Source organism: Brassica napus, chromosome C8, assembly GCF_020379485.1.
Source record: "Brassica napus cultivar Da-Ae chromosome C8, Da-Ae, whole genome shotgun sequence".
NCBI classification, from domain to species: domain Eukaryota; kingdom Viridiplantae; phylum Streptophyta; class Magnoliopsida; order Brassicales; family Brassicaceae; genus Brassica; species Brassica napus.
Genome location: NC_063451.1, coordinates 37,694,622 through 37,718,744, shown reverse-complemented (window position 1 = coordinate 37,718,744; position 24,123 = coordinate 37,694,622). Strand labels below are relative to the sequence as shown.

The 24,123-nt window shown below is 30.1% G+C and overlaps 1 protein-coding gene across 1 annotated transcript; it reads right to left on the bottom strand.

Annotated features, from left to right (window-relative positions):
* Nucleotides 1–640: 640 nt before the first annotated feature.
* Nucleotides 641–2,718, bottom strand: LOC111212402 (dof zinc finger protein DOF3.6-like). Its single transcript, XM_022713944.2, has 2 exons — nt 2,483–2,718; nt 641–1,928 (listed from the first exon to the last, which is right to left on the bottom strand). The coding sequence occupies exons 1-2, from the start codon at nt 2,534–2,536 to the stop codon at nt 981–983; spliced, it is 1,002 nt and encodes a 333-aa protein (XP_022569665.2). The 5' UTR covers nt 2,537–2,718; the 3' UTR covers nt 641–980.
* Between the last annotated feature and the right edge of the window lie 21,405 nt (nt 2,719–24,123).

Genomic DNA, 24,123 nt, shown 5'->3' with positions numbered 1-24,123 from the left:
TTAGATGGACCAACATATCTCTCTAATGATTCTAAGAATCATTTTAGTGATGACATGTGGCTACAAAAAGAAGTTGTAATGCTTCTCAAATAATATATAGGGGATCACAAAAAAGTTTATATAGATTTTGCATGTATTGGTAAGGTGACTTTTAAGTCATATATTATATATAGAAAGGGGTTTATAGAAAAATGTCTAAGAAAATCTTTGAACTTGCCTCATATTCAGCGGCTACAGCTTACAGCATTGATGTTTATGACGAACCGGATTAGCAGTTTTTCGGTAAGATGAAGTAGAATCTGGGAAAATAGTGAAAAGAAAACTAAAATATAATTTTATTTTTATTGTATTAAGTGTGTATATGGGAATAGTCTTCTCTTAGCATATCTATATTCGACATAATATGTTTTTTTGGTCATGAAATTTGGCTTAATTACGTTTGACATATATTACATGATTTATTTTTTTTGAATTATACAGGGGTATCTTGATCCCACAGAAGTGTTCCAGACTAGTCACGTGTTACCACGTGTCGGTTCTCTGTCCCACACGATGCCGAAATGTTAATTCCCTAGTAGCTGGAACTCAAACCCTAATGACTTCATCTTATTGGCTTTTGCCCTCAAATTAATCACCAACGTGCCACAAGACATGCTCTATATACATCTCATAAAGGGTTTATAAGAAATTGAGAATTCAACGGATTATTCAATCACACACATAAAAAAGTTTCCACTACAACTCCTTAATTCGTACAGAACCCACACTTCTATTTATATAGCCAATAACACCAATTTTGATAAACATACTCACACTTTAAATATCTTCTAAAAGACCGAAAACATAATACTATAGCCATACCTCTCCTCTCTTCTAAATATCTTCCATGGTCTGATTTCTCCTCAGTAATATATAGCTCTCATGACAAGCGATCCATGTATAACCCAACCAACAAAATAATCATCAAGAGTGCTGCATACTTAGAATGAGAGATGGCCTGTTGAGTTGTTGGAGGTGAAACCAGTCCATGAACTACTAATGTTGCTACTACTTCCCCAACATGTGTATCCATCATTCTCCTCCACTGGTTTTATGTTAATATTCCCCAAAAAGTTTCTAGATAAGTTATTCACTCCGTTCCCACCCCGATCATTCTCTTCGGCCTTCACATATCTAGCTTGTGCGGTCTGATCTACCCTTGAAGCCATATCCGTCAAGGGTTTATACCTTAGCTGATTGGAATGATCACTACTCTCTTGCCGAGGAATAGCATGGCTAACACCTTCATTGCCTTCTAGTGATGGATACATCACATTTGAAGATTCCTCCAACCCTTTCGTGTTGATCAGGAAAGGGGATTGCTGAACTTGTTGCATTGAAGATATTCTCCATGGATCCAAGATCCCACCACTAGAACTCATCCCGCTCATATTGTAATCTCCAAGGCTTTGGAAAGGAGGCAATATGGGAAAGTTGGAATCAAACCCTGGCAGTTGCCCATAGCTAAGAAACTTGCTAGGGCTTGAGTATCTTGTGTGACAAGAAAGCGATGAACTAGTATTATTGTTATCAGCCGAAACCACGACCGTAGATTTGGGTTTGCTTCTCTTGTTCCTCCTAAAGCCGCCTCCAACAGGAACATTCCTCAGTGCACCGCCACGTGTCCAATAACGGCGACATGTCTTGCAGAAATGGCGAGGCTGAGTAAGGTTGTAGTTATTGAAGTAACAGAACTTAGTATTGGTGGATTCACACCTAGGGCACTTTAGAGCTGCTTCAGGCAATGGGATTTTCGCGATCCGAGCACGTTCTACCATTGAATTCTCCCTGGTTTGGCTCGAACCAGCCCGAGAACCCGGCGGTGATGAGAAATGTGATAAAGGGTTCTGGTCAGATGTGACACGGTCTAGCTGTTGTGTGTTTCCTTGCTGCATATTAACATAATACTTAGGTTTTAGGAACAGCTGAAACGTTTTTTTTTTAAAGAAACAATTCGAGCTTGAAACATCGATCGCGGAAAAAGAATATATACAAAGCAAATTATTCTAAAGATGTGCTGATATATAACAGCTTTTCATCAAAGCTGCAGAAAGAAGATGGATTAGTAACTCAAGTTAAAGTTGTGGTAATTTTTATATTATATTTTTTTGTTTAATCCAGTGTCTGAAAAAGAAAAAAGGTGAATGCTAAGCAGAGATTAAAAAAAATCCATCCTTAATAGTTTTAATTGGAAAAACAGCCAAATAAATCATCATTATATATTTCATGGTATATTCGAGAAGATAAGAAAACTAAGGAATATCTATAAGGATATACGGGCCTCCACGAAGAAGAAGAAGAAGAAGAAGAAGAAGAAGAAGAAGAAGAAGAAGAAGAGGCAAGCAATTTTGTCAAAGCAAACCCTTATTTTTTTATATAAGTGATCGAACTTGGAGCAGTATAGAACGGATCAAGAACATATAGTATCATATATATTTATTACCTGCTGCCAGTTGTGTGAATCGAACTGATTCACTGGAAGAGAGGAGAAAACCATATCTGAATTTAGCTATAAAAGCTTTCTTCTAAGGTAAGACTTTGCAGATATGGTGGAAAATCACATCACTTAAGAGAGAGGTGATCTATAGAAAGACAGAGAGAGAGAAGGGAGGAGCTGAATGAGAGATAAAAAGAAGAGATGACGTTTCCTTATTTAATTTATTTTGTATTTTTTTCCCCTTTCCTTTAAATTTCCATTATTCTCTTACCCTCTTTGTTTCTTTTTGTTTTCATCAAAACCTTCTTATTTCTTGTTAACCTTTTTGGAATTAAGTGTCAATTTAAACATCTAGATGTGCTTATCTTTCCAAGTGTATCATCTATATGTGCGTCATTGTTTCTTGGTTGTATCAATGTTATATGATCAACTATGAATTGTTTCACACATCATATATACTAAGTTGTAGTTGTAATTTGGCATGCGGCTTAAGCAAGTAGAATCTTAATATGTTTATACATTTTATTGTTTGAACATGATATTGTGAAATTTACTTAAATTTTATGTGTGACCATAGCTTTTTTCCCAACAACATATTTGGTTCGAATCTGGGTGGTGACACTTACACGATACTAGCATACACCATTAAATTATTAATATCACATTATGTGCTTAAAATTTCTAGAATGTACTATTAATATTCTGTCATTTATATCAAAACCCAAATTCGAACATATTAAATTGATAATACGATTGCTTGTATTTGTTATACAAAGACTAATATCTAAATTTATCTCAAATGACTTAGTTTCATTCAAAAATATATTACTTATGACTTATGAATTTGCAGTGATTAGTACAGAATGTGTCTATCCAACTAAGAATATGTAGTCCCTATATATACAATTTGATCAAACTTCACTACGACATTTGATTGAAGAAACAAAAAAGTATATGATATATGTACATGTATTCTACTATTCTGTATATTCCTTGTCAATCAATGAGCAAAAGACAAGTGAAATCTAAGTTGGTAGCCTGGTAGATAACTCACTCCCCTTCCAATGCGATCCCGATTACTATAAGTGGATGTATTATAAATTTTTCTTAGGAAGAAAGAAAATTATAGTATTTCATGAGAAAGGATATTTCTTGGATTCACATAATGTAAAGTAGATGTATATATTTTATAGAGAAACGATAAGGACAGAGTTTTCTTAGCATGTAAGCTTTTTTGCATACGTTTACAGTGGTTCCAAAAAAGAGATGTGAAGAGCGAGAATGGCCATGCAGAGAGAGAAACCCTAGGTACCTCCTTTCCTTTTTATATTAAAAAGGTCAAGAACAACGAGGGAGGAGAATAATTAGATTAGTTAAAAAATCAAAAAGATTTTGAATTGATAAAGAAATAAATAAAGGTGTGGTAGTGGGGTGGTCTTTGGTGGAGTTGTCATAATCGAGTGTAGCTTTTGTTTTCCTCGAGTAGGACCCAAGTTTCATTTTTCATAGTATTATTATCGTTGCTATTCTTAACATTATTGTCATTGTGGTTTTTGTCATATGAATATAAACATGTAGTAACCTCTGCAAGGAGAGCTTTGTAGGTTCCAAAATTTTGGTTTAAGAATGATGTTTAAGAGGTTACTACAAAGCTCTCAAAATATGTAGTAACCTCTGCATGAATTTTCGTAATTTCCTCAAAATCTCTAGTACTTCTACCGAAGAAGATTTGAAAGAGAATGTTTAGATTTGTGTTTTTATGCATGCTCTTACATTGTATATTTCAAATTGCTATTAATTAAAAAATTAGAATATATTAATTAAAAGAAGTGAGATGTCTAGTGTTGGTTAAAAAAAGATGTTAGCAGAGAATATAGGTGATATTTAGAAGATCTTATATATATAAAGTTGAGTCGTCCTCTGCGCACAGCCCTCCACCTCATCATCTCGAATGGGGCTTTTTGTGACACCTGTTGACATTCTATTGTATTTTTTTAAAAAAATTTCCAGTTCGATTGGGCCATTGGCTTTTGTGTGCATAATTTATTTCGGCTTCCTTAAAGAATATTTAATCCACTCGGCCCACATCTATTAGGGTTGATCTGCCTCCTTCTTCTTCTTGCCTGCGAAGCTTGCCGACGCACAAAGTAAAGACGATGGCTGTTTGCTAACCGTAACGGCTCGAGAAACCTTCAATCCGTCATTTATTTACTCTCACTTTAAGATTTCAATCCACCTCTTCGTTTCAACTGTAACCCCCTGAATCTGCATCTATCCTATAAATAGCGGACCTTACTAGCATGCAAAGTCCAATTCACACAAAATCCAAACGCAAACCGTTTCCAAACGATTCCGATGGCGAATTCATACACTCTCCTTGCCGATTTGAGAGCCGGCCGATGCTCCAACACCGCCGAGGTCCGTCTGTTGCCGCTTAAATTTTCATCTAGATAGTGTATGAAAGCATGATGAAACTCTCAGTTGAGAAACTCCATATTACATGTTTACAAAAAGTCTATGGAGCGCTCGAGGATTCCATCGCCGTTGGTCTGGTTGGTCTCACTAAGGCCAACAGTGAATTCAAGGTCTTATATATTCTCCTCATCTTGAGAAACTTCATATTATTTTGAATATTATGATCTATGCGTGTTATTGATTCATGATCTTTATACATTAGGATTTATATATTGTGATCGGCAAGGCATCAAAGTATATTTAATCTCCTCCCAAAGAACGTCATGTTTGCAGTCCTCTGCAATTTCAAAACTAGGATATAATTCAAGAACTACTAATAACTACGATGCGGTTGTCTTTCTGGCAGATATATTCTCGGGGGCATCTGTACTACAACCACAAGCAGATGGTGTTTACAACATCCATGCATTGTCAAAGAGATTATCCAAAACTCGCACTTGGTTATAAGCTTCTTTGCTTCTCTGTAAGTTTCCCTCTGAACAAGATCCTATAAATGTATTTTCATTTTGACAAACACATGTACGTACAAGTAGAAATGAAGGTGTTGATCATAGTCATTCACAGCACGTTAAGGGAAGGTGATCCTACGTTCATAGAAGAGCTTTTAAATTACTCTCAGAGAAGACACATTTTCAAGATTTTGAAACTCAAACTTCAAAGACGATACAAGTCCTCTTGGTAAACTAAATCATTCCCTATAAATATGCATGTATCTCATCATCTCTTGATTTATCATATTTTCTCTCATGCAGCCTGGTATTGCTCTGCTTGGGATAGAACATACGCGCTCTTTCTCGAAGAGCGGCATAAATGTTATCATGTTTTAAAATATGATATAGAGGCAGAGCGTTTGGTAAGAGCTTAAGGTGCAACTTCCAAGGTGATAACAATCCCGGATATGATATACCTGGAGCGTGTATGTTGATCACACTATTATATGGTTCATGTGCAGGGGATGATAACAATCATGAATATGATATACCTGGAGCTGGGCCTGTTTCATTAAAACCTTTGAAAAATTGGTCCAAAATAGTCACAGCTACCTCCGCTGGGATGGCTTCTTCTTGAGATACAGAAAGATCAACAGCCTCTGACAATGTCATCCATGTTGAATTTGTGTATGGTGCATTATCAAAAAGCCACGCAATGCTTAGCTTCCAAGCTTAGGAATGGGCAAGACCAAAGCTGACAATTGCTCATTCCTAGGATTTTATCTACTCTTACGCTCAAATAAATTGACTAGGATTACGTTTTGTTCTTGAATCATGTCATTGTTGGTCTTTTATCTTCACATTTTTAATAAATAACACCTCCTGACTTTTCTTACGGGGTTTCCGAGTTAATTCGAGACTTTTTCAAAAACACAAGGAGCTTAACATGACTCCGTATCTACGGAAGTTTAGCCAATCTCAATATCTAAGGAGCTTAGTACCTTCAGTGAAAAATATACTTTCAATGATAATTAAATTTGTAACTACTTAACGGGCTCCACAAAAAAACAATATGTCTGATCAACTCAACTGATCACAGGAATGTCATGATCAATTTTTTTTTTGGTAAAAAATGTCAGGGTCAGTTGCTTACCATTTCCTCTCACCTCGACTGAATTGCCGAGTTGCCTCTCCGGTTATGTTATGTCAAAGTATTGACTAGCTTGAAAGTTTGAATTATTGTGGTCTCTCCTTTAAAGTGTCTGTCCGGCTACGTACATAGTATTTTTTTTGCGTAACCGAGTTTTCCTACATTAAGCTAACATTATCGACTGGTTGACAAAAAAAAAAGGAAACTAACATTATCGGCTATAAAGTTTTGTTCAGGCTACTTCCAAGCAGTAACATTTAATTCTTGGGTTTATTATCCCTGAGCAGCAGTTAAAGAAAAAACCAGCCACAACTTAGCACAGTACGTTACATTACCTTAACAAATTATTCCCAACAGTTTGTAAACGTCTGCACTACAACAAATAAAACAACTTGCGAGACTTCTTGATATCTACCATCTCAGCACAGATACACTAATTTTTTTCTTTATGAATAATAATACGATTATGGTCATTGTTCAAAATTGATTATATATATATATATGCACTTTTATATATATATATATATATATATATATATATATATATATAGATGGTGCAATTACTGAATTACATCAAAATAGATGTAAGAACGAAGTGGAACCAAAAGTTTGGTTGAAAAGACAAATTTTCAAACACCCGTGAAAGTTATGAATTAGTTCTAAAACTAAAATAAAATTTTAATTGGTTGTCTATTTAATAATATTTAAACGAAAAACTTATATGAGTGAGATAAAAGTTTATTTAGTCTGTAATTTTTAGTGATTTAATTGTAAGGTTTTTTGAAGTAGAAAATATTATAACATTTAAACCGTTGTTTTTTAGAAAAGAAAACATTAAGTAAGGTTGTAGATTTAAAGGATGAGAATCCATTATATTATTTAGAAACTAATTAAAACAAAGTTATAAAAAGTTGTAAGTGAGATGAAACATTTTGATAGTCCAGTCAATAAAACACCGTAACTAAAATGTAATTAAATTTTGTTCATTTTGCTCATCATTTTATATATATTTTTCAATAACAAAAATATAAAAATTTGGATACTGAAATTCGAAGACAAAACAATGAACAATTAAAACAATTAAAATAACTAAAACAATAAATATTATATATATACTTATAATTTTATAATAAATTATATTATCAATATATTAAAATAAACATACAAAATATATAATTACAATTAAAATTTAAATATAACCCACCTCTAGTAAAACTATAAAAATTGGTTTAATGTCAGTTTTATTTTCATTGATACATAGTGTTCTACATGACTCATTTTAAATAACTTATTTTATCTAAGACAATCAAATAACTTTACATATTGCATTTAAAATATTTATACTCAAATTATTCTTATTGTATTTTTATAACGTTTTTATATATAGTTTATACATGGTCGAATTTATTGCCTAATATATACACACATGCATATTATTTCTGTATTGTAACTAGAGTAAATCCATATCTTATGGAAGCAAATTTATATCCCTAATTAAGAATCATATAGAATGGATGCAGGAGAAGAAAATATAATTAAAATGTGCTGGTTTGGGTAATCTGGAACACAAAACTAAGACCAAGGGAAGCATAATCCAGCATATCAAATCATGATGATTCGAAAAGAATGTTTTTTTTTTTCTTTGTGAGCCATGCACACCCTAATATAGCCGATAAAATCGATCAATATATATTATATAGACTGGGAAAGAAAAAAAAGACTTCGCCTTATGGTACGTTAGATTAGAAAAGACGGACATGATGTAGGAAGGTGTCCCTTTTTTTTATCACTGGTACGAAGGTGTCCCAGTCCGCGATTTCTAAAAGAAAGATCTGCGGTCCAAATTTGATATCAGACCTTCTTTTTAATGGAAAATTTGATATCAGACCTTCTTTTTAATGGACCATACCATGAGGAATTACAACAGCAAACATTGTTACTAGTATTTTTTTTTTTTTATCAAACAACATGCATTATTTTAGAAGAGTTTACACGCCAACTAGGGATATGGTTACAACCAAAGAGAAAGCTGATTTTGCCACTGGATCAGCCTCTCCATTAAAGTTTTGAAAAATGAAAGTACAAGAGATAATATCAAAGTAAGACAAGTAGTTATAGATATCAAACATAATACCGAAAAGTTCCAGCTGAGATCCACCATTCTTCAATAGCAAACATTGTTACTATATAATTCATATCTAGTGATAACATACATAATTTATCAATATAAAGCTAAGAAGAAAAAGTTCGTACTATTTCGTAAACTATACGTAGTGAGAGGAGTGACTTTATTCAATCCGCACTACGCAAGGTTCTTAAACTCAATGAACATAAATCTTAGTATCTTAAGTTCTTACTTAGCAGCAGATAAACCATCGTCTACATGGTTTTAGATTGTCGTGTTCATGAGTTTTCCACCAGTTAAGTGATTAATACCCCACCACTTATATATATGTTATTAGATAATAGATAGTAATCCCCAGTTACATGACACAAGGCTTTGATGAAGCATATATTAAGCTAGTTTTAGAAATTCGCAGCTAGAACTATTGGCAAAGAAAAAAAAACTATTGGCAAAGAAAAAAATTTATCATTTGCTGATTTTTTTAAAAACATTCGAAGCAAGTATTACTTCCACTAAGAGGCGAGACTTTCCAATTATTCTTTGATCCTCTTCAACGCATGTTAGATTAGACGATAACCAAGCAATTTCAGCAAAAATCGAGCAAATGATCAGCCATTTAAACATCATCCAGTCAACTATCTTTGTCAGTCTTTAACTCTTTCCGTATCAACTAAGAAATATTTAACCAAGACGATCAGAAGAACCTCCAATTGATTTAAATGACTTGGAAAATTAGTTGCATGAACTTGAAGACATAAAGAAGAATATAATGCTCGGAGGGGAATATATATGATTGAAATTTCTTAGTAATATATGATTGTCGTTTCTTTCATTAAAGTCATGTAGTGGATTTATCTCAAATGTTTGTATATAGACTCCACGTTTCGGTGGAATTTAAAACATAACTTTTGTCATCATCAAAGCGTATAGTTTGATGTAGAAACAACATATCAATTATACAAGAACATAATTAGACATGTGAGCTGTTTTAGAGGATGTCGTTTTAAAAATATTATCATTGAATTTCTTTTTATTAATTGATTTGTTGGGTTATAGATAATACCATGCTAAGAAATAATGTTTTCAGCAGGGCATCATTAATCTGCCTTCAAAAGTGTAATAACTTTTCTCAGAAAACAAATTAAGGATGTAATTAACAATTTAACAACAAAATAAGTGGTATCATAGTAGCAATCTCTTGGGGCTTGGTGTATACCCACATTAGTCATGGGTTCGATTCCTCCTGAGAACTAAATTATCGCCACTTGGACAGTCTGAACTTGGACTTCGGCTCAAGTGGTTTACATGGTGGATCGTAACAGATGATCGGTTCGAAAGATATTTCAAACTCGGGTCAGGCAGTGTGGTAACCAGTCCACCCTATAGTAATAAGTGCATTCTTTCTGATAGCGACCGGATCAGCACGATAAGGTTTATATCGTTTATCAAAAAAACGTAGCTACTTAGCAAATACGGAAGAATATCATCAGCTCTAAGCATACTTCTGATTTCTTTGGTGAAACTGCTAAAGTTTTTAAAATTTTCTAGGATTTTAACTTAAAATCTATTAACCTTTTTAGTATTTTCTAAGGAGCACTACTCTTTTATTTCCTATAGAAATTTCTAGTATTAATTAGAAGAAGTTAGTCTTTATAGAAATGTAGGATTTTCTCTTATATGTACTATACATCTTATGAGCCCATATCCAATAAAGCAGCACCTTCTTTCCAGCTTTTTCTTTTAGTAAACTTGAGATTGAACAGAAACGAAGCTCTCGTGAAGAAGACGATAAAGTCTCGAGAGGATTTGGAAATGAATATTATTTCTGTTAATCGTAAATGTTGATGTACACAGTGTTTATATACAAGAGTAAACCATCCGGTACAAGCCGGTTCTAACTAAACCATAATCTAAAGTATAAACCACATCATGATACTTAATATTTTCTGCATTCATATTCCATGCACATCTACACATAATATGGGCATGTTTGTTTTTCCATCCAAATGAGCCATCTAGATGAAGATGAGAGTTTTGTTTGTTTAGGCACTAAAAGTGTAACTCATCCAGAAGGATCATCCGAATGATTTTAACTCATCCAGAAGGATCATCCGAATGATTTTCAGAAATTTAGACTTAATTTTAAAGTCCATCCAGCTGAACCAATTTGGATCATTCGAATGGAGATGGTTCATTCAAAATGGTATAATGTCTATTATGCCCTTAATATAATTCACAAATTACAAACCTAAACATAATATCATTTTGTCACATACGAAAACTGACAAAACCACAAAAACGTGTTTTCCGGCGAAAACCTAAAAACTAATTTTTCACGTCAAAACCCCAAAACGCATTTTCCCGCCAAAATTGGAAAAACGTGTTTTTACGTCAAATTTGCAAAAACGTGTTTTCATGCGAAAATCAGAAAAACATGTTTTCACGCCAAAACCCCAAAACGCATTTTCCGCTAAAACACAAAAACACGTTTTCCCGCCAAAATCGCAAAAACGTATTTTCCCGCTTTTCCCGCCATAATGTGTTTTCCCGCAAAAATTGCAAAAACGCGTTTTCACTCCAAAACCCCAAAAACGTGTTTTCCCGCAAAAATCGCAAAACGCGTTTTCCCGTCAAAATTGCAAAATATCGTTTTCCGTCAAAATGAAAAATCTTATTTTCTCGCCAAAACCGATTTTTTTTGTTTTCCTGCCAAAATAAAAAAAACGTGTTTTCCCACCAAAACCGAAAATCTCATTTTCCCGCAAAAACTACAAAAATTTGTTTTCCCGACAAAATCGCAAAATCTCGTTTTCCGTCCAAAATCGAAAAATCTCGTTTTCCCGCCAAAACTGCAAAAACGCTTTTTCCGTCTAAATCGCAAAATCTCATTTTCCGGCAAAAATCGAAAAATCCCGTTTTCCCGCCAAAACCGCAAAAACGTGTTTTCCCGCCAAAACCGCAAAAACGTGTTTTCCCGCCAAAATCGCAAAAACGCGTTTTCCCGCCAAAATCGCAAAATCTTGTTTTCCGGCCAAAATCGCAAAAACCGTTTTCCCTCCAAAACTGAAATCCTCGTTTTCCCGCCAAAACCGCAAAAACGCGTTTTCCCGCCAAAACCGCAAAACGCGTTTCCCGCCAAAACCGCAAAAACTCGTTTTCCCGCCAAAATCGCAAAATCTTGTTTTCCGGCCAAAATCGAAAAAACCGTTTTCCCGCCAGAATCGCAAAAACGCGTTTTAACGCCAAAACCGCAAAATCTTGTTTTCCAGCCAAAATCGAAAAAATCTTTTTTCCCGCCAAAACCGAAAAAAACCCGTTTTCCCGCCAAAACCGCAAAAACTCGTTTTCCCGCCAAAATCGCAAAATCTTGTTTTCCGGCCAAAATCGAAAAAACTTTTTTCCCGCCAAATTCTAAAATCTCGTTTTCACGCCAAAACCGCAAAAACGTGTTTTACCGCCAAAACCGCAAAATCTTGTTTTCCGGCCAAAATCGAAAAAATCCTTTTTCTCGCCAAAACCGAAAAAACCCGTTTCCCGCCAAATCCGAAAAATCTCGTTTTCCCGCCAAAACCGCAAAAACATTTTTTCCCGCCTAACCCGCAAAATCTCGTTTTCTGGCCAAAATCGAAAAGTGTGTTTTCCCGCTAAAACAAAAAAATCTTGTTTTCCCCCATAACCGCAAAAAAACTCGTTATTTTTGAAATAATTCTAATGTAAATATATTAGATTAAATAATTAAATATAATATAGTTAAAATTAATATCAAATATATGATTAAATCAACACAAGGGTATTTTGATAATTTGTTTACTAAACTCATTTAGATAAAAATGAAAATAAAAAAACAAACATAAGATTCATTTAGATGATTCATCTATATGAGCTATTTGGATGGACAAACAAACAATCACAAAAATCTGAATGGATCATCTAAATAGATCATACAAATGAATCATCTAGATAGAGATGACAAATGGTGAAACAAACAACCCCTATATAGTATAACTGATACAAATATGTCCTCACGTACTTGATCTTAGTTTCGAAGATTTTTGAAGTGGGAAATTTTGATATATAGCATCAGGTGGAAATCGTTGCTACGTGCCATTATTTAGTCCGTAAATGATTCCTAGATTCCAACAATGCGCGTTTCCATTTTATAAGAAAAGCTGCAAATTTTATTAGTTTTTAGTTTAATAGGTTGCAGTATTTGATATACCATACTCTGGCACACGGGTTTGTTAGTATATACGGCTTTAAGTGTTTCTGTTCTTGACCTTGTGTTGCCACTTGTATACCTATTTTAAAGTTAAGGCTTTGAATGTGAAACAGGCCAGATGCAGAATAATTGCAGGTCATTTATAATGCAGATTAGACTGCATTTTTTTTTGCCATTCAGCATTATAATTGCAAAACAAGATAAAATTATAAAATAACAAAAAATCTGCATGCAGATCTATGATAGTGTAAAATTATTGATCTGCATAGACAAGAAGAAAATTGGTTGGATTGCATGCAGATTACCAATACATGTATAGATTAAGTAAATAAATTGAAAGACACAATAAAAAAAAATTAAACAGACATTACCCAAACCAAAACGATTGCTGTCAAATTGGAGCTCCGATTGTCACGTACAAATATATGATCGGAAAAGTAACACTCTTTTTTTTGTAATATGCAATTAAGCTTTTTTGTTTTTTCAAAAAAAAAAATTATTTATGTAAAGAATAATATATAATATTTAGATATATATATATATATATATATATTATACTTTTTTTTATTTTTATTTTTGTCAATAACTAACATAAATAAAAAAATTAATATTTGTTTACAAAAACTATTTCTTAGTTCATAGTTTTTATATTAATTAGTTTGATGAACTCATGTATGCTATTTGATAATTTGTATTTTAATTTCTTAGTTATATTTATAATTCTAAAGTTATTTTTAAATGATTTAATAGTTGTAAAAAATGAAATATCGAATAATTTCTTAGTTCTATTTATATTTTGCTTTTCTTTTTTTTTTTTTTTCTAACATTGCTTTTTGTAACATTATTTTTTATTCTAAAATAATTTATTTCTTTTGATTAAAAATAAGTTGGACACATGTATTCATTCTTTATTTTATTTTATAAATTATTCATGAAAATTTTTAATTATAAATTATGTTTGTAATAGTTAAAAATGCATGTATTTTTTATTTTTGTTTAATTATTCTTTTTAAATTTTCAGGTTATTTTATATATCTACATCCATTCAAATGAAGAAAATCAAATTATGTTTTGATTTTTTTATGTTTCAATGAATGATGAAAATTTATATGTTACAAATAACTTAAAGTTTATGACAATAATATTCAATAAAAATTTTATTCTTTTCCAATATTTTTATTTTTAATTAAACTAAAAGTTTGTTTTATGTATTTAACTTTCATTATTTTAAAACTTTATAATATTTAATTAAATATGATGATTCGGTAAATTAGTCTTATCGGCCAGATATTCATTTGTTCAACATAATCTCATGATATGCATTTGTTCTGCTTGATCTGCGTTTTTGTTTGATCTGCATTTTCTGAACTGTGTTACCCATTCGAAGCCTGACTCGTAGATCTAAGTAAAATATTTTTTTCTTTAAATTGAGTTACATTAATGATCAAGTTTTCATCAAAAAAAATAATGATCAAGTTGTTGTAGATTGGATAAATTTTACGCTGGAAAGTGAAGTTCTTTTCAGAAGAATGTTGTACATATTGGTCATTTAAACTTCTTCACGCTTTGTCAATAGAGATTTATATATACTGATGTTTGATTAATTGACATCATTGAACATTATGCAGTTTAATTGCGTGTTGCCTTCTTGATATATTTGTAAATAATCGTATATTTTTTTATATATATAGTGTAATCAATCTATATCTATCTAATTATGAATCGCCTGTATTTATTATTTTCAATTAGCTTTTATTTTATTTATGCTTTTTCAAAGATTCAAATACTTAACCACATGAGCTTCCATCTTCACTTTACCATGATACATATAAACTCACACCTATACTAGTTATTACCATAGTCTACATGCAATTAAAATGCAGCGTCTCTTGTATGTATAGATTAAAGATATTTAACTTAATTTTGAGCATGAATTAATTTCTTTTGAGTAATCTCATTATTAAGATTTTTTTTCTTCTGTTAATCTATGGTCGATGTGATGGTAATTGATGAAAATGTGGCACATGAGATTATAGGTGAAATCAGATTCGAAGCTTCAAGAATGAAGAAATTAAGTAGTGTAGCTCATGGATTACCAGCAGAATTTGTAGACACGAGAAAATACTCTGCATTGTATTCGCTACATTGTACATTAGTTGGAATCAAATAATTAGTATTATTTCTAGATAAAAAATTTTCAGAAGAAGAAGTGTTGATTTAATACGAGAAAACTTTATACAATGTGCTTTGAAACTAGATGTTGGATTGACAAGAAAAGTTGATAGTCTGATCCAACATATATTTTTTTTTTCGATCCAATATTTTTCATCCCTGGTTTTTTATTTTTGTTGTATATTTTACTTATTTATCTACTTATAAGTTGATATCTTTGACAGTCTTTAAATCTCCGTTTTTAACTTTAATATCGTTTATTTTTGTTCGATATACTAGTCTTTGTGATGACATTCAGTCATAGTACATACATGATAGCAGAAATATATTATTAGCATATTTATGCCAGTCTGAGTCTTAAATCGCTGAAATGAGAAGCAAAAACTTCAAAAATCACTTATAAATTGGTATCCAAAATCATTGTAACAACATAAACTGTGGAAAAGTCACTTGAAACACAACCAAAATAGTGATATTCACTGAAATAGAAATAACATCCAAAAAGATTTGCATTCTTGTTTTCTGCAACATTGACTAACTACTTCTCCATCAATCGATACTCAAATCTCTATTGTGCACAACTTTTGCATAAGTTTGATGTTGGATAACTTACATGTCTTGATATAGTGGTATTCAAAGTAAACAAAAATGTAGGATAATAAAAAAAAGATGTTGGATAATGATATAAAAATTACTTATCATGATAGATCAATTTTTAATCTTTTCTTTGTGCTCTGTCAATAACTTTGGCTAGAAAAACGTTATGAGAAGAAAAGTAGTCTTATAGTAGTACTCAAAAAAACAATATAGAATATAACATTTCATTCTCTAAATACTTTCAAATCATGAAACGCTTCAAAAATGACACCAAAATTTGTGTTGGGTTGATGTTTTTTCAACGTCTTCAACACAATTGATATGTAGTGATACAATGAAAGCAAGAAGACAAATCAAAACCATAAACCCTTAATAAATTTTTCATCGTGGACCTACCTTGATAAAATGAAAACCAAGAACAACACACTGGAAACATTAAACTATGTTATTAAATCTTTTGAATCATGAAAGTTGGAGTTTATGATTTCTTTTCTGAAAAAAATCCTTTAAAATCCTTTGCCTTAAAGAAATTAATGAAAATTTTCAACATCAAGAAAACAAACATAAACAAAGAAAGTGAAAATGTCATCATTTGTAACATAGATTATTGTTTTACCGTTTGAAGTTACATGATAAATCATGAGATGTTCTTTTCTATGTTTATGTTGGTTTGAATAATCATGAAATCTTTTAAAAAATTTACCACAAAAAAATTAACAAAAAAGTTCAACACCAAGAAAACAAACATAAACAAAAAAGTGGAAAATATAATGTTTTAAAATTGTAGAATGATTTTTTACCAGCTAAAGTTACATGATAAATCATGACATGTATATGTATCATCGTTCAAATTATTTTGATTTAAATAATAGCTACAATAGTATTCAAAACATAAAAACCACGTGTCATGCTCCAAATTAGTTTGATTTAATTAAGTTTTTAATATATAGAAGTTAGTTATAGCAAACATTATACTAAAGAGACAAGTTTAAGTTGATTATAGTATAGGAACATACATGTTAAATTTTTGTTCTTGACCATTTTTCCTTTGTTTTTACACTTTCCAACTAATACAATCTCTTAGCTTAACACTTTAATGTTTGTTTTTGAAACATTAAATACTAAGCCTACTATGATGATGACCCACTGTTCTACATTCAACCAATTTGTTGGATTTCCCATAAATTATCTTGTTAAATACACATAGGCTACAAGATGGAGTTTTTTTTTAAAGAAAAAACGCTAGTTATTGTCCTTGGGTTCATTTTTAAAAAAAAATAAGTAACATATTTGTTTGATACTCTCTTTTAGCTAGTTATTAGATTATGATCCGCCCTTTAAAAGGCGGATATATTTTATGTTTATTTTTTTCTGAAAATTTAATTTTAATTTTAAGTTTTTTTTTGTAATCATATTTATGTTTAATATTAATAGAATATATATAAAAATCCTTTAGATAAATGAAATACATAATTGGACCATACATATATAAATTAGACATGATCCAGTTTTAATAGAATATATTTAAAATTCAAACATGTTCTAGTTGTAAATTTTATAAAATAAAAATTTTCAAAAAATTGAAATTAATACATAAAAATAAATAATTATTTCACTAAAGGCTCAAGTGCTTTTTTGAAAGAAAAAATGCTAGTTATTGTCCATAGTGCGGTTTTACAGTTTTGGTCAGTTATATGTTGCTTTTGAAATACCAAAATGATGAGTTAGTGAGAAGAGAGATTATTGATTTGACGACACAGTGACAAAATCAAAATAAATAGCCGTTTGAGAGAAACAACATCGATATGACTCGAGAGAGATATTTGACGACCACTAAGTTGTCGCCACATGTCGTGCTTCAAATTAGTTTGATTTAATTAAGTTTTTAATAGATAAAATTTACTTTGAAGATTATATTTTAAATGATAAATCAAGAACTGAGTTGAGTTTTCAGCAAACATTATATTATAAAGACAAGTTTAAGTTGGCTATAGTATAAGAATATACATGTTAAATTTTTGTTCTTGACCATTTTCCCTTGTTTTTACACTTACCAACTAATAACAATCTCTTAGCTTAACTCTTTAATGTTTGCTTTAGAAACATTAAATACTTAGCCTAATATGTTGGTGACCCACTAGTCTACATTCAACCAATTTGTTGGATTTTTCATATATTATCTTGTTAATTACACATAGGCTACAAGATGGAGCTTTTCGCTAGTTATTATCCTTGAGTTCATTAAAAAAAACACAAGTAACATGTTTGTTTGATACTATCTTTTAACTAGTTACTAGATTATGATCCGCCCTTTCAAATGGCGGATATATTTTTTGTTTAATATTTTTCAGAAATTTTTAATTTTTATATTTAGTTTTTTTGTAATCATATTTATGCTTAATATTAATAGAATAAATATAAAAGTCCTTTAGATAAATGAAATACATAATTGGACCATACATATATAAATTAGACATGATCATGTTTTAATAGAATATATTTAAAATTCAAACATATTCTAGTGTTAAATTTTTATAAAATAAACTTTTTCAAAAAATTGAAATTAATACATAAAAGAAATTGTTATTTCATTAAAGGTTCAGATGCTTTTTTGAAAGAAAAAATGCTAGTTATTGTCCATAGTGCGGTTTTAAAGTTTCGGTCAATTATATGTTGCTTCTGAAATACCAAAAATGGGTGTTAAAAAAATATATCAAAAATGATGAGCTAGTGAGAAGAGAGATTATTCAGTTGACGACACAGTGACAAAATCAAAATAAATAGCCGTTTGAGAGAAACAACATCGATATGACTCGAGAGAGATATTTGACGACCACTAAGTTGTCGCCACATGTCATGCTCCAAATTAGTTTGATTTAATTAAGTTTCTAATATATAGAAATTAGTTTTAAAATTATATTTTAAATGATAAATCAAGAACTGAGTTGAGTTTTCAGAAAACATTATACTAAAGAAACAATTTTAAGTTGGTTATAGTATAAAAACATACATGTTAAATTTTTGATCTTGACCATTTTCCCTTTGTTTTTACACTTTTCAACTGATAACAATCTCTTAGCTTAACACTTTAATGTTTGTTTCTGAAACATTAAATATTTAGCCTACTATGATGATGACCCACTATTATACATTCAACCAATTTGTTGGATTTCCCATAAATTAGCTTGTGTATTACACATAGGCTACAAGAAGGAACTTTTTTGAAAGAAAAAACGCTAGTTATTGTCCTTGGGTTCATTTAAAAAAATAAGTAACATGCTTGTTTGATACTATTTTTTAACTAGTTACTAAATTATGATCCCCCGTTGCAAGGGCGGATATATTTTTTGTTTTATTTTTTTCTGAAATTTTTAATTTTTATAATCATATTTATGTTGAATATTAATAGAATAGATATAAAAGTCCAAATTAGACATGATCATGTTTTAATATAATAATTTAAAATTCAAACATGTTTTTGTTGTTAAATTTTTATAAAATAAACTTTTTCAAAAAAAATTTAATTAATACATAAAAAGAAATAATTATTTCATTAAAAGTTCAAGTGTTTTTTTAAAAGAAAAATGCTAGTTATTGTCCATAGTGCGGTTTTAAAGTTTCGATCAGTTATATGTTGCTTCTGAAATACCAAAAATATGTTTTAAAAATATATCAAAAATGATGAGATAGTGAGAAGAGAGATTATTCATTTGACGACACAGTGACAAAATCAAAATAAATAGCCGTTTGAGATAAGCAACATCGATATGACTCGAGAGAGAGATTTGACGACCACTAAGTTGTCGCCACATGTCGTGCTCCAAATTAGTTTGATTTAATTAAGTTTTGATATATCGAAAGTAGTTTTAAAATTATATTTTAAATGATAAATCAAGAACTGAGTTGAGTTTTCAGCAAACATTATACTAAAGAGACAAGTTTAAGTTGGCTATAGTACAGGAACATACATGTTAAATTTTTGTTCTCGACCATTTTCCCTTTGTTTTTACACTTTCCAACTAATAACAATCTCTTATCTTAACACTTTAATGTTTGCTTTTGAAACATTAAATACTTAGCCTACTATGATGATGACCCACTAGTCTACATTCAACCAATTTGTTGTATTTCCCATAAATTATCTTGTTAATTACACATTAGATACAAGATTGAGCTTTTTTGAAAGAAAAAACGCTAGTTATTGTCCTTGGGTTCATTTAAAAAAAAATAAGTAACATGTTTGTTTAATACTATCTTTTAACTAGTTACTAGATTATGATCCGCCCTTTCAAAGGGTGGATATATTTTTTGTTTAATTATTTTCTGAAAATTTTAATTTTTATATTTAGTTTTTTTGTAATCATATATTTATGTTTAATATTAATAGAATAGATATAAAAGTCATTTAGATAAATGAAATACATAATTGGACCATACATATATAAATTAGACATGATCATGTTTTAATAGAATAGATTTAAAATTTAAACATGTTTTTGTTGTTAAATTTTTATAAAATAAACTTTTACAAAAAAAATTAATTAATACATAAAAAGAAATAATTATTTCATTAAAGGTTCAAGTGCTTTTTGAAATAAAAAATGCTAGTTATTGTCCATAGTGCGTTTTTAAAGTTTCGGTCAGTTATATGTTGCTTCTGAAATACCAAAAATGTGTGTTAAAAAATATATCAAAAATGATGTGTTAGTGAGAAGAAAGATTATTGATTTGATGACATAGTGACAAAATCAAAATAAATAGCCGTTTGAGAGAAACAACATCGATATGACTCGAGAGAAAGATTTGACGACCACTAAGTCGTCGCCACATGTCATTAGGGGTCCACACTTTTTCTCCTTTCAACCGAGAGTATTCTACGTATGCTTTTCTTTTCATTCAACACGCTCATTGCACGTCTTCAATTGTTGAATTTATAATTCAACTGCCTCATTGCAAGTAGTCTTATAAAGTACATGACAATATCAACAAGACAACAATACAAAAAAAACATACCAGAATACACTGAATCAAATCCGGTTATACAAAACCAAAAAGTGATAAACCAAAACCGGTTTAAGAAAACCAAAAAAATGGTGATGGAAAATGCAGGTAAGGGACGGTAGCAACCAAATGGGTCCAAAAAGCGTTTGTTTTTGGCTAAGATTACTTTTGAGTTTTATTAGCATAGTTCACATTTCTAGGACTAGTAATGTCCATGCTGACATAATAAATTTAGTTTCTCTCTCGGTCCTCTTACCAATTACCTATCTTTCAGAGGGTTCGAGATGATTATCTTTTGGTGTTCATAATATTTCGTTCACTAGATCGATCCTTTTGTTCTGTTAGCGGATTATGCTCTTCGCTTAGGCGATTTTTGATGTGTGTTTTCAAGCTATTCTTGAAGCTGCTTTCCTTGTTCAATATCTTATCTTCAAAAATAGTTTGAATTTTAATAAAGTTTATGATCTCCTCCTTCGCAACGAAACTTAAATCCCGTTTTGTTTTCAATCGAATTTTCTTTTTCTTGCGGTTATGCTCATATGCTTTGTTTTATGGGTGTCAATCTTTACTCTCACGTATTGTGAGCCTTGAATTGGGCGTTCAAGTAAAGTTTCCTGATATACAAAACAATATGTGTTGTTTGGTTCATCTCGATTGATTTCTCGGAGGCTTAGTAGAGTCGGTATCTTTATGATGGTCCGATAAAAGGGCTTATGTGAATCAGAATCGAGTTTTTTCCTGGAATTATTAATCGGAGATAAAGAAGTTATGATTGTAAACGACGGTATATGCGGAGGTTTGGGGCTAGATGTGATCGGGAATGACGAGGAAGATGAGGATGCAAGAAACTTGTGGAAGAGCCCAAGGCGGCGACAGACTCACGGTCACCGGAGTAAACTCACTAGGACATGTGCGACACGTGTTGATACATGTGCTTTAACTTACTCCAAAAGAACGCGTGGTGCTGATGGTAAACATGATATTATTGTGAATGGGGCTTGTATTTTAATCTTTAACTAGGATAAGACCTGCTCCTTGCGCAGGGTGAGTTTATTTGTATATATTATCGATAGTTTTTTTTATATATGTGATCATTTTATTTATATATTTAAAATATTTTTTGTTGTTATTATATAATTTTTTTCCGATGGATCGGATCAATTTTTATTAAAAACAATGGAACAAAACTATAATTAATACATCATGGGTTGATCGGATTGGACATTAAACAAATTATGACATAAAAACCTTATTTTTTCCATCGAACACATTCTTGAAAAAAGTGAACAATATTGTTTTCACAGTTGAATTATTTTGACTTTTATCTTCCATATGGTTTTGAAAGCTTTCAAATCAACCATCGAATTGATACATGTCATTTTAATGTTTTTAGTCGTATCCTTAAGGAAAACTTACATTTTTGTAATTTAAAGTCGTTTTAAGAAATTCAAAATATAACATCTAAGAAAAAATCTAACATATAAGAAAAATCTAACATATAAGGTGTCCTCATTTTTGTATTTTAAAGTCGTTTTTTAAAACAAATAACATATTAGGTTTCTTCATTTTTGTAATCTAAAGTCATTTTAAAAAATTCAAAATATTACATATAAGAAAAAATCTATTTTTTTATTATATGGTTAATGTGATTGTTTATTTTTTTTAATAATATAAAATTAAACAAAATGAAGAAGGATGCAAAAATTGTTATCAAATCTTTATTATTTATAATCATTAATTGTCATATATATGTAAATCATATTAGGTAATTTCGTAGCTTTTATTTAGGGAACGAATACACACTTCTTATATTTTAGGTTAATATAATGTTTTCTAGTGGACATTAAACAAATTATGACATAAAAACCTTATTTTTTTCCTCGAACACAATCTTGAAAAAGTGAATAGTATTGTTTTCACAGTTGAATTATTTTGACTTTTAACTTACATATGGTTTTGAAAGCTTTCAAATCAACCATCGAATTGATACATGTCATTTTAATGTTTTTATTCGTATACTTAAGGAAAACTTACATTTCTGTAATTTAAAGTTGTTTTAAAAAATTCAAAATATAACATATAAGAAAAAATCTAACATATAAAGTGTCCTCATTTTTGTATTTTAAAGTCGTTTTTTTTAAAAAAATAACATATAAGGTTTCTTCATTTTTGTAATTTAAAGTCATTTTAAAAAATTCAAAATATAACATATAAGAAAAAATCTAATTTTTTATTATAAGGCTAATGTGATTGTTTATTTTTTTAATAATATAAAATTAAACAAAAATGAAGAAAGATGCAAAAATTGTTATCAAATCTTTATTATTCATAATCATTAATTGTCATATATATGTAACTCATATTTAGGTAATTCTGTAGTTTTTATTTAAGGAAAAAATACACACTTATTATATTTTAGGTTAATATAATGTTCTCTAATGGACATTAAACAAATTATGACATAAAAACCTTATTTTTTCCAGCGAACACATTCTTGAAAAAAATGAACAATATTGTTTTCACAGTTGAATTATTTTGACTTTTATCTTCCATATGGTTTTGAAAACTTTCAAATCAACCGTCGATTTGATACATGTCATTTTAACGTTTTTAGTCGTATACTTAAGGAAAACTTACATTTTGTAATTTAAAGTCGTTTTAAAAAAATTCAAAATATAACATAACAGAAAATTCTAACATAGATGAAAAATATAACATATAAGGTGTCCTCATTTTTGTATTTTAAAGTTGTTTAAAAAAACATATATAACATATAAAGGTTTCCTCATTTTTGTAATTTAAAGTCATTTTAAAAAATTCAAAATATAACATATAAGAAAAAATCTAATTTTTTTATTATATGGTTAATGTGATTGTTTAAGTTTTTTTAATAATATAAATTTAAACAAAAATGAAGAAGGATGCAAAAATTGTTATCAAATCTTTATTATTCATAATCATTAATTTCCGTATATATGTAAATCATATTAGGTAATTCTGTAGTTTTTATTTAAGGAAAGAATACACACTTCATATATTTTAGGTTAATATAATGTTCTCTAGTGTTATATAATTATGGAATAATGTGACACCATTAGATTAAACTATACTTTATATTAGATGCTCTAGAATTCTTTGAAATGGAATTTAGAAGACATTTAGAGTGCCACCTAGGATTTAGGGTTTTTTTTAATTAATACAAAATTAAGGTTCTAATTTTTCAAATGCTTCTCAATTAATATATAGGGGATTTGTATCTTCGTTTGGGTTTTATTGTAACCCTGATCCATGTAAAATGTCCTTTTGGATTTTTCTAATGAAAAAGAAAATTGAAAAAAAAAAAGACAAAAGAAAACACTAAAAGACATTATTTTTAAAATAAGGGAGAAAAAAATAAATACTTTAAAGTTAAGGGGTTGAAAAGGAAAAAAAACTCTTAGGACAAAAAACATCGGATTACAAAAACAAAAAAAAGCC

Excerpts from the sequence above, each read along its gene's own strand:
- LOC111212402 (XM_022713944.2), bottom strand. The coding sequence starts at position 2,536 with ATGGTTTTCTCCTCTCTTCCAGTGAATCAGTTCGATTCACACAACTGG. Across the intron at positions 1,929-2,482 it reads ATTCACACAACTGGCAGCAG|CAAGGAAACACACAACAGCT; the intron begins GTAATAAATATA and ends GTTAATATGCAG.